Source organism: Oculina patagonica, chromosome 4 (assembly GCF_052425735.1).
Source record: "Oculina patagonica isolate OP01 chromosome 4, crgOcupat, whole genome shotgun sequence".
Lineage (NCBI taxonomy): Eukaryota > Metazoa > Cnidaria > Anthozoa > Scleractinia > Oculinidae > Oculina > Oculina patagonica.
In genome coordinates, this window is record NC_135761.1 from 4,167,724 (window position 1) to 4,184,639 (window position 16,916).

Genomic DNA, 16,916 nt, shown 5'->3' on the forward strand with positions numbered 1-16,916 from the left:
TGATACAAAAATATTTACTCTTTCGTACACCTTCTATGGAGAATGGTACCCCTTTCACAAACCTAAACGAAGAGACGCTGCATCCCTTTTTCTAATTTTTTACTTGAAAACCCTGTCGGGTCAAGAGCACAGCAACAGTGATCCCGACCAGCGTTGTAATCCAGATCACTTGCCTTGCATTGCAAGTATTTTTAAAATAGTATATGTTACGCCGAAGGGTAATTCTAAAATGAAATTTTAAGTTTTTTCCACAGCCCTGAACCGGCTAAAACATGAACTTCTCTAAACCGGAGGCATGTTCTTCAAAAATTATGAGTAAGGGGAACTTTATCGCGCCATTATCCTTAAGCAATAATGTGATGTTTGAGTCACTACACCTGAACTAAACTGCAACACGCCTTATATATAATTAGTTAGTTGGGCCACAAAACCTGGCTAAAGATCGCCTCCAGACTCCAGAGCGCGAACTCACTACTCCGATTGCGGCATTAAATGTTATCAAACACTCAGTATGAGTCATTCAAGAGTCCCTGTGAGTATAGGAAACAGGAAAGGGCGTATTATCTTTGCTTTCCTTTCTTGCAAAAATGCTCTTCACCGAAGACTAAAAAAGAAAAGAAATTATTAACTGTGTGCAAGACCAAACGATTCTGTACATTATCATACTAAGCCTAGATTAAACTGGTACAGCTTTGCGGGGAGAAGACTTAAATAAAAGTGTTATAAAAGACTGTTTTAAAATACACTTCGTTTCGTTTTGTATAATGCTTATACGATAACAAAATAGAAAGAAAGTATGTATTCGCGGCACATTTGAGATTAAACCCAAGAGATCTCCGCGTTAATGACGGCTTACATCAAATTTTGCGCGCAAGTTACTGAACCACTGGCAATCAGAGGCACTCCAAGAATCACTGTAGTGCTACGTCATGCGGGGTACGCATGCGCGCGCGCCGGATAGAAATCTAATTACTCGAGCGATGCTTCCACGTTAATGATTGTTTGTTTACTCACCTTCACACTTAATTCATGCAATTATAAGACAAACAGGAGCCTGTTAAATGTAACCCTCTTTATAATTACAAACGTTTGAGCTCTAAAACATGTCACAGACTATAGCGCCACCTATCGTTGGAAAGCGCACAAATTTTTCATCATCGCCAGCTGCAGGTGGTTTCACCTGTTTTTGTTTGGCGCCAGGGTCTGTATAATTACGCCTCGATGCCTATATTCAAATGCAAGACAAAATATAGCATTCAAATCAAGATAATGACGGTGACTTGTGGAGTATTTGTGTACTTAGATATTTTCTTAGCCAGGTCTTCTACAGCCAGACGAGGGGCTACATTTTTGCGTCTTGTGCAAATTGGGATCTGGGTACAAGATCAGACACTGGGGAGGGAAAACCTAACAACATCGGCGACGTTTTAGTGGGGACGGAGGGGTGTGGGGCGAAAGGTACTTTGCATTCTGATAGCAAGTATATCAGTTAATCATAGTTTCTTTGCGCCGTTTCAGTGACTGGAAATCTTCTCGGCGTAAAAATGAACTTTGCAAAGTGCTTGGAAGTGCATGGAGAACACCGAGGAGCTCAGAGATCGTTTGACTCTTATTAGTCGAAGTGTGAAAGCTTAACTATGGCGCCGTTTAGTTTTAAATTTTTCTGCGTGCGACGTAAAACAACATTCTTTTGATCAAACGCTGACGGTGGAAGTATGCATATGACAACTTGGAAGCTGCTAAGAAGCAATCTTACTACACAGTTAAACATATTCATCTTTGTATTCTACCTTTTCACTGTTGTCTTTTCCGCTTCAGGGATCTGACGATGATGCTTCAGGGAGGCTTTCCGGCTGCAATATCAAAATAATAAAATCAGTCTTTAGTCTTGTGTGTGACCATCTGACCCCAGATTTTTTTCTCACTTTTTAAATCCTAGCAGCTTTGCAATGCGTTTTCAAGAATAGGTCAACAACGCCACTTGTTGGGGTCGGTGTGAGGCAAGTGTGGGGAGTGGGCTTTTGTGCAACTGTTCTCTGTGTTCCAAAGGGTTTATCTGCACTGACACTGTGTACCACATGCGCTTTAACCCACCTTTGGCCCATTTTTTTCATAATTGAGTGCAAGAAACACAGGTAACGGTTGTTTTATGCAACTGGGGCTGGTCTCCGTGAGACCAGACTGCTTGAGCCCGCAAGTTTATTGCAAGTTTAGTGTGGAGGTTGCTAAGCAACTGATCGCGGCGTCATGATGACGTGACAACCTCCGGAGCACTCTCGAGTTCTCGCGCTATTTTTTGCTTGGATAATGAAAATCGGAAATGTGACGAGGGCCATAACGAAGATTTGTCGGAAACGGAACTTTTTCCCCCGAGTGGAAACTGCCTTGTTTGTCTTGGATTTACTTAAAGTAAATGCAACATAAAACGTTAGGGGATGGCTTTGTTTTCGATGCCGCGCGAAACCCTAAAAACATCCTTCCTTCCCATTTCCCTATCAGGCCGCCAGGGAACGTTAGTTTCATGCGATCCCTCGTAACAAAATGAAAATAAATGGGGTGTACACCTACCAAGGTGAAAAGTCCTCTCCAAAGCGTTTCCAATCTATCCACCTGTCTCTGTCGATTTATCTGTATTTGTTTTAATCTTTCAAAATCCTTCTTCTCTTCATCCGACATTTCTGCTTGTAATGATTCCAAATCTTTAACTCGTGGAAGCAAGTCGTTGTGCTCCGCTCTGAGACCGTGATAAGCGAAGTCATAGAATTCCCTCTTCAAATCCTCGTCACATTTACAAGCTTCGGCTACCATAGCCAGAGTCTCGATATACATGTCCTGTAAACTGACGCTGAGCTTTGTCAATAAGTCCAGTTTTACAGCAGTCTTCAATTTATCTTCTTTCACTTCAGGTATTTGTAACAAAAATGTTACGTTAATTTTAAGCTTTTCGTTGAGGTTTCTCAGCTGGATGGAGATTCGACGTTCTCTAGTTGCTTTATCTGTATCAAGGTCATCTTTTGTCGCATCTGAAACGCGCTGCAAAAATCATCAATAGGAATTAGCCTGCAGAATAAATGATTTTGCAGGATAGAGAGTGAAGCACTATATACGCAAGATTTTCCATGGATGCAAGTCGCGCACTTGGTAGGCTCGATTACCAGCCGTTTTGTGAGCCCGCGTTCCTTGCCCCACACCAACGTTGGGAGGAGGATGACCCACCGGACTCCCAGAACGGCTGGAAATCGAGCCTATGCGCTTGGAGGCGTAGTTGATTCGTCATTTGCACAAGCATTTTCCACACTAGCGCGCGTCGCGTAAAAGTAGTAATGCCACTACATTACAAGGTGGAGAAAAGGTAACTACAATAAGCAAAGAAACGTATAAAAATGTATTCAAGCTTCATAATCTTTTATAACCTTTATTGTTATATAGGTGGATTTTTTTCCTCAACAGCGCACGCTTTTATTGACTAATTTATTCGCTTCTATTGTTCACATGACATCCAACAATAAAACTGATTCCCGCCAAACGTCTTTGAACGGGTAACATTGCAAAATCTATGACGTCAGAGGGTGACGGTGCAATGTTACCCGCGAATGTTGACCGCCGACCGCCGTTTTTTCAAGTCTTTGTTGTGCTTTATAACAAATCACTTTTCGAAAAAACAGTTAATTTTGTTTTCTAAAGAACCCGAGGCGAACCCGAGAGAAACATTGTGATTCTTGGGAAACAAAATTTGCCGTTTCTCTCGTCATAATGTTCAAAACAGGTAACTGGGTACGATGACCAGTGCATGATTCCACGTGAGAAAAAAAAAAATTAAAAGAGAGGATAATAAAATCAAATACACTGAATCCCTTCATAGGGCAGGACATGAAATATAAGCAACATTTGCGTGCCTACCTCTTGTGAAATATCTTGACGCTGTTGTCTCTCACTCGCCAGGTCCTCTTCCAGTTCCAAGATTTTAGTGTGCAGTTTGGAGCACTGTTCCATAAAACAGATATTCAACAAGATCATTAGCATCATAATCTTAACAAGGAACAAGTTTCCAGCCACTGCTTTCGTTTGCTACAAAGATATACATCGTGAAGCACCGCTGATCAAAGTAATGCAGTCCTAAATCGACTTGATGTGGGTCGTCAAATAAATTGTAGCATAAAAACTAAACATTAATTCCTGCACTTTTTTCAGAATACCGGAGCTTTTGTTCCAATTGCTTGATCCTGACACGCATTTCGAAGCCCTATTTGCAAAAAGGTTTTGCCGCACTTCTGCATTGTGTTTGACAGCTTTTCATTTCCCTTATGTCGCAATCGTACTTAATAAAGCCAATATAGAGGTATGGAAATCATCTTGATCTACATGCAATGGCACGATGCGTGAATTTAAGGTGAAACATCAATTCTTACCTCTAGTTTAGAATTCTGGAGCTGTTCTTCCAATTGCTTGATTCTGGTACGCATTTTGTAGCCCTATTTGAAAAAAGGGAAAAAAGATAAATGCATCTGAACATACTCTAGGTATAAATACTTTTTATATAATTTTTTTATAGTAACAGTCTGCACCTAAGGAAGTCGTTCATTTCCCTTCATGCGCAGTCTTACTAAATATAACCAATACAGCGGTATCAAAATCATCTACATACAATCGTACGACGAGTGAATTTAAAGTGATACCGAATGGACAGAAAAGAATAGGAAAAATAGGAAAGTTAGATCAAACACCGTTAATCACGGTGACTCCTTTCATAACGCAAGACCTATCTTCGTCCAGTTGCAAGTTCCTGGCGCCCAATTTGAGCACTGGTACAGAGAACAAATATTTAAAATTACCATAACATTCTTTCTAAGGTTCCAATTAGTTATTAACTGAAAACGCTTGTTACGATCGCGATACGATACGCATTTAAAGTAGTGAAAGTAACCACTGTAAGAAGGCCAAGAAGTCGCATTGAAAGTAATTTTGTGTGTGTTTGTTGCTATAAAATAAAATGACTAAATAAATTAATAGACGACGCTCCATTCTTCAGTCTGCCAGCAAAATCCAATAAAAAATTTGAATTCGAGGCAAAGAGATGTCGGCACGTGCAATGAAAAATTAAGAACTTTTACATAAAAGGCTTACTTCTTGTTCAACATCCTAACACTTCTCAATCGTATATGTCAGCTTTTCTTCCAGTTCTTTTATTCTGAGACGCATTTTAGAACCCCGTTTTGACACAGAAAAAGAAACCAGAATACTCAGCGCTCAGTATCATATAATCTTTGTAACTTTCGTACCTCTTCCTCTAATTGTTTGCAGTTCGTCTGCAAGCTAATAATTGTTTTCTGAAGTGTGTCATTCTGGAAGAAAAACAGTAAAAACTTAGTAATTAATACAGGCTGAGAAACTTTTGAACGCTGATTGATTAAAACAAGCTGTAATTATTTTAAATGCTTTCCATATTTTCTTTCGCTCTGCGGGTCTGGGAGAGAGAGACCCTGGGAACGAGGATGTGGAAGAGAGTGGTATTTCAAGAATCTGGCTGGCTATATTTGGAAGAGGTTGAAAGAGAGAGGTATTCTAATTGCACAAACAAATTTCCAAATCTTGTAGAGGGCGGACCAATATGCTCCTTCACGTCATATTTCTTTGCCTTGCTATTACGTAAGCGCATGACATGAAGTTATCAGTGTTCGGTTTTAGCCCAAAGGTGCGGAAATTTACTATCATTTTCGATTTTGTTTAAGTTTACTGTTGGTACAGCACGTTTTTTTAACGTTTGTGAACCTACCTGGTCAGCATCCACACACATCAATTTATCAGCCCGACTCTTTAACTCTATCTTGATTAAAGCGTCAGCTAGTTTTCCGAGTGTAGCGTCCCGTCCCTCCCGACCAATCCAGCGTACAAGAACTGCAATACAGCACTCCTTGATACAGCTGCCTCTTTCCTTTTCAATCGCATTAATGACGGCTTGGTTAAAAGTAAGGGCTCGTGCCAGGTCTCTCCACCTGTCTCCAATGCATTCCGGCAGCTGACTTTCGTGAATGATACCCTCGGTCAGTTGATGGCTCGGGCCCAGGCCCATTTGCTTGGGAAGATCTGTTACAAATCAGCAGCAAAAATTACAGCTATTCGGCTAAATGGTTCGATTTGACAACTTTTTATCGACATTTTGTTTGTTTACAAGCAAAATGAAAAGATATAGTGGCGAAGCTTGTCACTCTTGGACCAAATTCCGCACATTTTTGTTAAAGTCTCCAGAGACTGTAGTGCGTCAACAGTTGCGATCTCGTAGATAAAAGCGTGAGTTGTCAAATTTAAAAACGTTATATAACAATTAAAAACGATTGTAAAATTCATTAACTATTCATAAGGGTGCAAACCAATCCCAGCACTGTATTCAGATCACATGTACACAACTGTAAACCCCAATACAAATCGAACAATAGAATTAACTTTTGATACAGACTCCTGCTCAGCTAATTAGTATTCATTAACTTTTGATACAGATCTCTACTGATTCGCATAACAAAACTTCGCATTCAATTTATTGTTTTCATTTCACAAGTAGAATAAAATATTCGCGTCCGATCTGTATGGGCGTTTACAATGGCTCGCCTATCGGCTCGCCATTGTAAACGCCCATACAGATCTCCCGCTCATATTTTATCTACTACTAACTAAACGGAAATAAACGGAAAACGGAACGGAATAAACGGAAATACGGAAACGGAAAAAACGGAAAACGGAATACTCAACATCACACGATCTTTGTTATTTCTTTACAATAAAGAATAATTTCTTTTCGTTCAAAAATAATTTCAGTACCTATTCCTCTAATCGTTTGCAGGTTTTTCTTCAGATCTTTTTCTGAACTTATTGAAGTTATTTCGGCACCTTCACATTTAACTGTTCTTCCTGTTGTTTTATCTTATCTGTTACGATTTAATGCAAATCACAGGAAATTGGTGAATGTATACTACATCATAACAGTTTTCCAAATTGATTTGATATTATTATAGGTGACCAATTACTCCTTAATTTGAAATTTTAACGTGTATCTATAACAAAATTATCGATTTTGATTGGTTCTGCGCGCGCCTGTCTGTCGCGTAATCGGCGCGCGATCACGTGGGTGTCCAATTACAGGTATCCAATTTGAGCAACTTCAGATTGGATACCTGTAATTGGACACATACGCCATTCGCACGTCAATCACGCGCATATAAATGGCTTCATTCTTGCTCTTTTCCCACTGTTTGTACAACCAGTTGAATTCACGATTGACATTTTCACTCTAAAAAGATTCTCAAAGACTTCCTAACCTCGAGTTTTGTTACTGATACGATTAATTAGTATATGGACCTCGTGTCGTAAAATTCAGAGAGTAATCGTGCTCGCCCGAATACTCCCCGAATTGTACTCCACTCAGTCCATTTACTATTACTAATTTAAAATTTCACATGTGGAATTATAAAATTGCCAAAGTAGGTAAGCGGCAAGATCGCGTCCGGATTAAAAGATGTTTTGAAGCTTGATCTCTGTATATTTTCGCTTGAATTTCATCTTAGCCAGCTAGCCTTGGCCATGTTATAAAACTTTTGATGATATTTTATATTTCAAAACGTCAAAACGACTTCAATACTTAAACCAATTACATAAATGGCATCGAGCAGATTTTTGTGCGTTTTACACGGGTACCGTTTTCGAAATTGTGTCCAGAAATGCACGCAGTTACGAAAATTACGAAAACTGCAAGAGAAGATTAGACAAGTGTCTAGAAGGGCCCCGGATGAAACTGCGAATTTTACGAAATTTGCGAAAATTACGAAAATTGCGAATTTCCCAAAAACCACAAGAGAAGAAAACAGAAGTGTCTAGGAGGGCCCTCGACGAAACTGCGAATTTTACGAAATTTGTGAAAAATTACGAAAATCGCGAAATTTCGCAAATACCGCAAGAGAAGAAAAGTCTCAGGGTAACATGATTATTAGCCAACAAGTTTAGGGCATGAGTTGGCATAGTAAAAAAATATAATAACGAAAAGGAAAGTGTTCTTATGGCTTTTGTTATTTCCAGGTAACATAGTGTCTTGTAATTCTATCCTGTTACATACTAATATTCTTATAACTGGAGAAGTGGAAACATTAAAGCCATCATTGCGGTCAATCCATTGACTGATGTCTAAAATATTTGCCACAGGTTGTTGATGTGAATCTATTAAAAGTGAGTCCATCACTCCTGACTATTGTGAACTGTACTCAATCTATATACCGTAAGCTTACAGGTGGCTCTGCGAAGAACTTTGCTGCCGTATGAATGCAGAATTTAGTCTTATTTTAAAGATGAACAGATGCTGAATTCGCAACACAGAAAGCAGTAAAAGCTTGAGTGTCCTTGATGTAGTCTTACTTTCCAGTTGAGCTTTTCGTAGGTTTTCGAAATGCATGAAGCTTACATCAATTGTGTTACTGGGAAGAACGCGTGTTTATGCGTTTCAATCTGTGTGAAAACCAAAACGCTCGGAATGTGCCACACCAAGTCTTGCACTTACTTGACAAATTAATCTTTTTTTTTGAGAACACGAGCGCTTTGCTTCACAATGTTGTTATTAATCAATGTCGCCATCTTGGAGGGAAATACCTTACATGACATAGGAAAACCGCTGTGTGACACAGATTGAGGCTCGGATGTCCAGTCACTCAGACTGCGATCTTTATAAACAGCGGATTTTTCCTATAACACAAACTGTGCCATGTAAGCTTTCTAATTCCAAGATGGCGGCAAACCAGAAAGGCCCTGGACGTAGACTTAACTGGATTCCTTCGTTCTACACGCCTTCTTTTGGAAAGTTTAAAAGTAAGAAAACCTTCCAATGACTTAACGGTAAATAACGAGTTGAAAATGTAAACATAGAGCTAGAAATGTGATGTTTTCAACTCAGCAGGACCTCCATGAAGCACTGATAGATTTTGATTAAATCCATGTATTGGCACGAATTACTGTCAGATTGTTCCATAGTCAGATCGCTCCAATAAAAGTTAAATCGCTCCAGCCAAGAAGTTTTTGGGTTGCAGTGCGCTTGTTTCAACTCATGGATTAAACAACAAGCCATTGATTAACTTGTCATGGTATCAAAGAATGTGTGGAAGATACATCAGGGACATTGGCTAAAAAAAGTAAGGGTAGAACATGAACTGCGCGCGCAGTCAACAAGAACTACAACAAGCTAAAAATGCATGGCTTCTAGCCAGGCACGCAAGGCATATGAGAATTTGAACATCCCTAATTTGCATAAAAACGAAAACTCAGTCAAGTCTAGTTTTTCTTGTGCCAGTAGTATTTTAGCCTACTCAATGCACCAAAATGTTCTGCCTTTCTTTTGGTATTATGGGAGGGTTGAAAAAAGCGATTGGCAATCAAAACGATAAGAGAACACCAATTGTGACATTTCACGGTAGAAAATATGCAAATTTCGGCCAAATTCCCACAAAATTTATAAATAAACACCATTTCTTCATTCATAAAAAGACGTGGAAATTTAGAATTTTTTTAGTATCGAACATTTCACACTAAACATGCTAAGTAAAGACCAAAGGATTCGTGACTTTTCATATGCAGCATATCAATATTCTAATCAATGTAGATTTGGTTAGAAATTTAAGGATAAAATAAATAACAAGCGTACAACGTTTCGACACCGTCATGGCATCATTGTCATAACCGAAACTCATCAGACTCTATCCGTGCAAAAGTATATGTTTGATCCATCACCTTTATCACTCAGCTATTAATTTTGAAAACTACGTCATTACTCGTTTTATTTTTTATTTTACATGAAACTATTTGACACTCAACCGGAATACATTATATTTCTACTTTTTATTACTCACTTGACAATGATGCCATGACGATGTCGAAACGTTGTGCGTTTGTTATTAATCGGGCGTGGCCGATTTATAGTTTACCCTTTGGTCGTCCTAGAGCATAGTCTCCTGGCGCGGCCAAAAAGACGGGAATAGCTTGGGGTTGCTACAAAACCGCTACGGGTGACGCATACCGCAATGGTTTTCATTTTAGTTTTGACAGGAAATCGTTGCAGGCACACTTGGTCGACTTTTGGGTTAATGTGTAATCAGGTTGTGTTTTTTTGCTTCGGCGGAAGGACAGAGAAAAAAGCTTACGGGGCAAAGTACAGTATGGGGCCCAGTTCTCGGCCACTTTTGACGTAAACTTGTATTTCTCACCTCAGAAGAACCGCAGGAACTTGAAATTTCTCCCAGAGCTAGCTACATTATTCAGCTTTTTGGTGTAAAGCTATCGACCGGTCAAAAATTAATTTGCCCGAGCAATAATAAAAAAAAAGCTCCGTTTGTGGGCCCAGTTTTCGGCCACCTTGGCCCAGTTCTCGGCCACTAAAAAGCTTGTGCATAATAATCCGTAAAAAAAATGCTCAATTAATTTTCACAGTCATAAAATCACTCTGTAAACCTATTTATGTTATATCGATCTTAAATTATTTTTATGAGGCTTTGTTTTACTTTAGAAAAGAAGGATTTTAACGCGCCTAGTTGCCTATGTGCAGGTTCTGGCAAAACCGCATTGTGTGACCCGTGCATTTAGATGGTTTATTTTGCAGTGAAAAGGTCTTGAAAGATTTAGGTGTTGTAGAAATAATAGACAAGACAAGAGTCAGCTCAAAACTTAGAGATAAGATTGAAATCTATTTTTAAAACATTTATTTCTTTCATTCTGGCAGCAGCAGATGAAATTATATTAAAAACCAAGCGCTAAGCTGTGATAGCGAGCAGGGTGGCCGAGAACTGGCAAATACGCAAACGTCGCAAGAAAAAATTTCGAAGTAAATTAAGACCAAAAAATACAACGGTTCAACGAAAAGTTAACTAAAGCAGAAAGCTGAATTATTCTACGTTTCACATGCCAAAAATTAGCTCGTATGGTGGGGGCTTTTGGATAAAATACGAATTTAACTACATCCATGAATTTTAAGGAGCCGTAAACAAACAAATTTTTCGGGAATGCAAATTCACCTACCTCCGCGTAAACTCGACGTGTGAGCTTTCTATATCGAATTGAACGATCAAACTCAAGATACTTAAAGCACATGAATCAGTCTATCGTTTGAAGGAAATACCTTTTCTTTTAATTCAACTGGAGTGTGAAAAAACGCGTTAAACACAAAGTGGCCGAGAACTGGGCCCCATACTGTACTGATATTCACCATTGTGAAATTGCACTTACTTTGACAAGTTAAAGTTATTTTTGTAAATGAAAAAGGTAACGTCATTGATGTCACGCAGTGTTTTTTTAGCAAACTAGATGGTTTACTGGTTTCTGACTATGAATGGGGGTGTGATCTTGCGGTATATTTTTTGAGCCTGACTCCGCCGTAAAACTTTTTTTTTTATTTAGCAAGAACTGTGTCGATTTTCATTTCTGAACAATTGGTCGTCAAGTCGTTTGTCACAAAGAGTAGAATGTTTGTACGCATGTTTTGGAATTATTTTAGATTTGGTTAGTAAGACGCTTCTGAAGACCTGAGCAAAACATTGGGAATGTACAGTATTAATAGGAACTTGAATGGAATTTTTCACAAGTTGGATAAAGGTATCAACTGAAAAAAATGGACTTCAAAATGAGAACTTGGATTTTGTTGTAATTAAATTTTATCGCGGATTGGATGCATAATATCACGGCTTTGAAAGTCTTCAAATAATTAGAAAGGTTCCTTTCTTCCTTTTGATCTTATTGTTATTTTCATGTATTGATTATTCGAAAGTGGTTTTCGTTGATACGAAAAAAAAACGGGTTTTCACTGAATTGCTTGAAGTATTTTTAGACGTGATAATATTGGCTTAATCAAATTACATTGTGCACGAAATATTTGTTATTCTTTTGTCTTGAAACTTTGAGAAAATTGAAATTTTTGTTTGACAGTAGTGTATGAAAGGCATTTTATAGAACTGAATAAAAAATAAGAAACATTGATAAAGGTTATTTCAAAGATATATTTTTCCTGATTTTGAAGGGTTTCAGGAGTTTTAAAGAGTGCTGGTAAACGGCTGTATGTTGTTTGTGATTACGGATCTTATTTAGTTTCGAACGCTCTAATTTTTGAAAGGTGAAAACAGGTTAAAACCGGGCGGTTTCATGAGTTTTTTGGGTAGAAAGGTACGGTGGTGGTCAAAAAAAAATGTTTAGAAAGGAATGACTGTAGTAGCACGTAAGTCGGAGGTTTGCGTGAGTCACGGGGTATAGTATGCGTGAGCTGGATTTCCGGCGTCATAACGGCATGTTTTGTTTACTGAAAGATACACTCGACGTTTAGTTAGCTTAGTCGGCTTGGGAAACTATTTTAAAAATGAATGTTGTAATAGTTAATTAATAGTAATCTAGAATTAACCCACTCTCGATTGGAGTTTGTTCTGGATTCGCGCTACCTTTTCGCCGCGAGGGAATTTTGTAAAATTTCGCTAGTGGAAAGAGGTACTGTAAGAACAGTATCAATAACTCAAAAGGAGGAACTTCTTTGTAGCTCTGAATTAAGACGTATGATAAAATTTTAGAATAAGAAACTTTCGATATATGGTTTTCATATTGTTTTTGTCAATTTCCTTTTGTGGCAGATTTTTTGAGAATCAGCTTTTCTTTCGTGTGATGGCAGACACAGGACAGAACGAGAGGTGGATGAGAAAGATGCCGAAGATGAATAGGCACCGAAAAACGACAAGAACCGTCAAGGACTTATCTTTAGAGGGCGGGGAGTTTTGGCATACTGTATTTCGAGGACTGGACTGGACTAGTAAAACGCGGACTAGTAAAACGCGGACTTGTAAAACGCGGACTAGTATAACGCGGACTAGTAAAACGCGGACTTGTAAAACGCGGACTAATAAAACGCGGACTCAGGTAAAACGCGGACTTGTAAAAGGCGGACTAGTAAAACGCGGACTAGTAAAACGCGGACTAGTAAACCGCGGACTTGTAAAACGCGGACTTGTAAAACGAGGGCTTGTTAAGCACGGACTTGTAGAACGCGGACTTGTAAAACAAGCGCTTGTAAATCAGATAAAACTAAACGGTTTAGCGAGCGAAACAATTTGTGTTTGAAGCTCTTGTGTGTTTCTTCGACGGCATATTTCTAGCTTTTTTGAGCACTCTATGGTCTGTTTTAGCGTGGAGATGTTTTTGCAGTATAGCACGTGTTCGTTCTGCAAACCCCTACTAAAACAACGGGATTGATGCTATGAGTTGTGTGCATATGTTTCTTTCTTTTCACTACTTGACGTCTGTTGAATGCAGTCGTTTGTATTGCTCGCACGAGGTAGAACGGGGCCCGTCCAGAAATCAACAGTCAATGGTAAATAAAGGTGACGGGCCTACACGACTCCTACGTTCGTTTTTTTTTTTTTTTTTTTTTAATTTATGCTCTTTATTTGACAAAAAAACTATTATTACAACACATACAATAACACTACAGCTTATAACGTTAATAGAACCAAAAAAGACAAAATGAAAAATAAATAAAGGAATAAATAAGCGTCTAACAAATTACTGATTACTACACTAATTACACTTTTGAAAAACACATTAAGCAATTACAATATACATCAATTCATAGAAAAGAAACAGATAGACCGGAGTATCTAAGCTTAACTAGTTAAAAAAAAGGTACAACCTTCTCCCATTTTGACAGGTGTATTAATAGTTTATCTCTTTTAGTGGCTATTATCTTTTCAATTTCTATAATGCGCTGCACACGCAGCTGAAACAATGAAAACATTGGTGAGAGCTTCTTTTGTCTACAATAAAATACTGTTTGTTTCCCTAAGATTAGAAGGTGATTAACTAGCTTACAATCGTCGTTATTTCCTGTTATTCCGAGCATTATTTCTTGGCCAGTTGGTCGATTAAGAACAATGCCTAGGGAATTAACCCAAGCGGTGAAAGCTTCCCAGAATGATTTCACATATTCACAATCCACGAAAAGGTGCTCAAGGGTTTCGCTCTCCAAGTCACAAAAGGTGCAAAGTGGAGTGGCGGATATTTTCATCTTAAAAAGAGATGAATTGGTGAAAAGAATTCTGTGAAGTATTTTGAGTTGAAACGCTCTAGTTCTCGTATCAAGTGTCGAGTTGAACGGAATTTTATAGACTCCTACGTTCGTGACATTAGAATATTTGCCGTTAAATGTTTAAATTCGGTCTTTCGACCTTTTTTGCTTCTGACTTCTTTCTGAGGGTACTGTTTTAATTTGGGGGCAGTATGTGGTAAATAAAGGTGACGGGCCTACACGACTCCTACGTTCGTGACATATGAACATTTGCCGTTATATGTTCAAATTCGGTCTTTCGACCTTATTTGCTTCTGACTTCTTTCTGAGGTTACTGTTTTTTTGAGACATTATGTATTGAAGAGAGCCGTAAGATGATTGTGGCCAAGGAAGTGTCTAGAGGCGTTTTACAAGTCCGCGTTTTACTAGTCCGCGTTTTACTAGTCCGCGTTTTACTAGTCCGCGTTTTACTAGTCCAGTCCAGTCCAGTCCAGTCCACGAAATACAGTATGCCGGGGAGTTTTAGTATAAACAAAAACGTCTGCAAGTCCCAAAACACGAAGTCTTTCTATGCAGGCTGAATTCTTTTTTGGTTAAACCGGCGGTCATGTAGGTCTACAGAGATGCATATGAAAATTCGTAGCTGAGCAGCAATTAGTGAGAGGTATTTCAGGGATCTCTCGGAATTTTTGGCGCGTGGGATCAGCGATTAGAATCTGAGACGCCCATGGTGGGGGATGGAGGTAGGGGATGAATTGGGCCTAAAAAGAGTCACGTTTGATAACAATTAAGAGGTGGGGGACGGGAGATAGAGACGAGGTCTGGGACCGAATAGTCATGTTCCGACAACTTGTGCCCAGAACAGGTGGTTTATTTTGCGGGCGCGTGAAGCGCGATACAGCGAGTGCGAAGTGCGAGGGCGAGCGTGAAGCGCGGAAAACTTGCAATGCGATCAAGTTACGATTTCATAAAGCCTTCATCAATTGCTATTACAGTAATGGTATGAAACAAATGTTCAATCATTCATCAACAAGTTGTGATCATTTTCTTGACAATAGTAGTTCCCCGGTAAACAGTTGTAGTACTGTCCCATCAAAGTGCAATGGCTGGAAAATACCGAAAAGCACACGACCTTCAGGTGAAACCGCACCTTACAGTATTACCAATACACTGCACTTTGCTAAGTCTTAAAACTTTACATTTTCTAGTCGTCTACTTCAATCGTTTATTTGTATTGTGTGAAATACATTTATAAATTGAAACCATCATGTCATTAAGTAATTATAATAATGCAATCTCGACAACGTTCTAGATATTATATTATGCACACTAATACAGCTCATGCAAGCCCTGTGACTTACACAAACACAGTCGGACTGAGTGCTACTTAAGTAACTGCTTCGTGGTTTCTGCTGTACTGAACCCTGCCTTTCAAGGCAAAGCGCCCGATTTTAAGCTTCTCAAGCTTCTCAATGTTCTTGTTTATTTTATCCTTAAAGAGGATAAAAAGATTTTAAACATTGCGTGATTTGTCTGGCCGATCTCATTCAATGTCTTGTGAAAGTGAAAGTTGCAACTTCAACGCATTCTTTGATACGAACATGATGGTGCTTACTTATAAATTATGGCCGGCTGTAACATATCTTTCTTTCATAGCATAAAAACTAATTATTCTCTTTGATTCAAACGCTTCACAATTGAACATGTCATACTAAACATGCTAAGTAATGACGAACCATTCGTAAAAATTCCATTCGTAACTGATTTATAGCTTTTAAATAATGCGTGGCTCGAGGTCTGGCCGAGCGGGGTCATCAGTCTAGTCACCGACAAAAAAAGAAAGTAAAGGTAGAACAAGAACTGCCGCTGCGCGCGGTTTACTAGTTGGCCAAACTGCACTTTCCTTGTTAAGGCAGCGCTCCGCGTTGCATAAGAAACTTCACTAGTCTGTTAAGCCAGTCCACATTATTTGCAATTCGCACCTTTTTGAAAATTACTGCATGTAGTTAAGCCAGGATTAAACGGGAACGAGTAAACGAGAGTTGACAAGAATTTGAACTTTCACCGGCTCTCAGTTTAAAGCAATTATTTGCCACTGAATTTGAAACTGCTGAAATTTTATGAGAGAATAGTTTTAGCTTGTTTAGCTGGCGCATCACAGTTGCATTCTTGTCCTTACGTTCTTGTTTTATTTTGTCGTAACAAAAGAACTATAGAGAAGCAATCCAATTTCTTAGGTAATAAACGTATAATAGGCTCCAAATTTACCTGCACTCTGCAAGAAGTACTCCCGACAATCTCTGTATTCCTCCTCGGAAATTGTTGTCGTGAGTGTCACCTTCGTGAGACCAAGCTCCTTTAGAACGTCTTCTGTCACAAGGAACTTTTGCGCTATTTCATTCAAGTGTCCTGAACAATAGTCTTCCCACAGTCCTTCGAGTATCTCTAAAGAGCGACATTCCAGTGTGATTATCAAACTCCCTTCCTGGGCATTCACAAAAAGCACATTGCGCAAGTCCCTCAGATACTGTAGAAAACCATTTAACTCCTCCGGCTTAGTTTGGTCAACAGCCTGAAAGCACTTGTGCGCGATAAAATTCAAAACTCCTTGTGTAGAGGGAAGGTCTGCATGTGGGACATTTTCTCCACTAAAACCTGCCATGGGCGATGCTTGTTGTTGGTAGGATGAAATCGGCGTTGTGGGTGTGCTCTGTACACTTGGTTGTGGTTCCCGTGAGGTTGTTACTAACTCTGAAGCTCTTCCTCTAGCACCAGCGCTTGAGATGGCCTCACAATCCATTCGTACTCGAATTTGAACTGTTGGAAGACAGTTATACAAGAACAAAAATAATAACTA

The 16,916-nt window shown here is 39.0% G+C and overlaps 1 protein-coding gene and 1 long non-coding RNA gene across 2 annotated transcripts in view; one reads left to right on the forward strand and one right to left on the reverse strand.

Annotated features, from left to right (window-relative positions):
• LOC144651195 (uncharacterized) overlaps positions 1–16,916 on the reverse strand; it is a 54,647-nt gene that overhangs the window by 22,201 nt on the left and 15,530 nt on the right. The window contains exons 3-7 of the mRNA XM_078511102.1: positions 16,328–16,876; positions 5,774–6,084; positions 5,280–5,342; positions 4,410–4,472; positions 3,901–3,984 (exon numbers count right to left, since the gene is read on the reverse strand). Coding sequence (XP_078367228.1) covers positions 3,901–3,984; positions 4,410–4,472; positions 5,280–5,342; positions 5,774–6,084; positions 16,328–16,876 — 1,070 coding nt within the window. The remainder of the gene's footprint in view (positions 1–3,900; positions 3,985–4,409; positions 4,473–5,279; positions 5,343–5,773; positions 6,085–16,327; positions 16,877–16,916) is intronic.
• LOC144651357 (uncharacterized) lies at positions 14,260–14,650 on the forward strand. The gene is made up of 2 exons (XR_013570304.1): positions 14,260–14,493; positions 14,539–14,650. It is a non-coding gene; the product is annotated as an uncharacterized LOC144651357 (long non-coding RNA).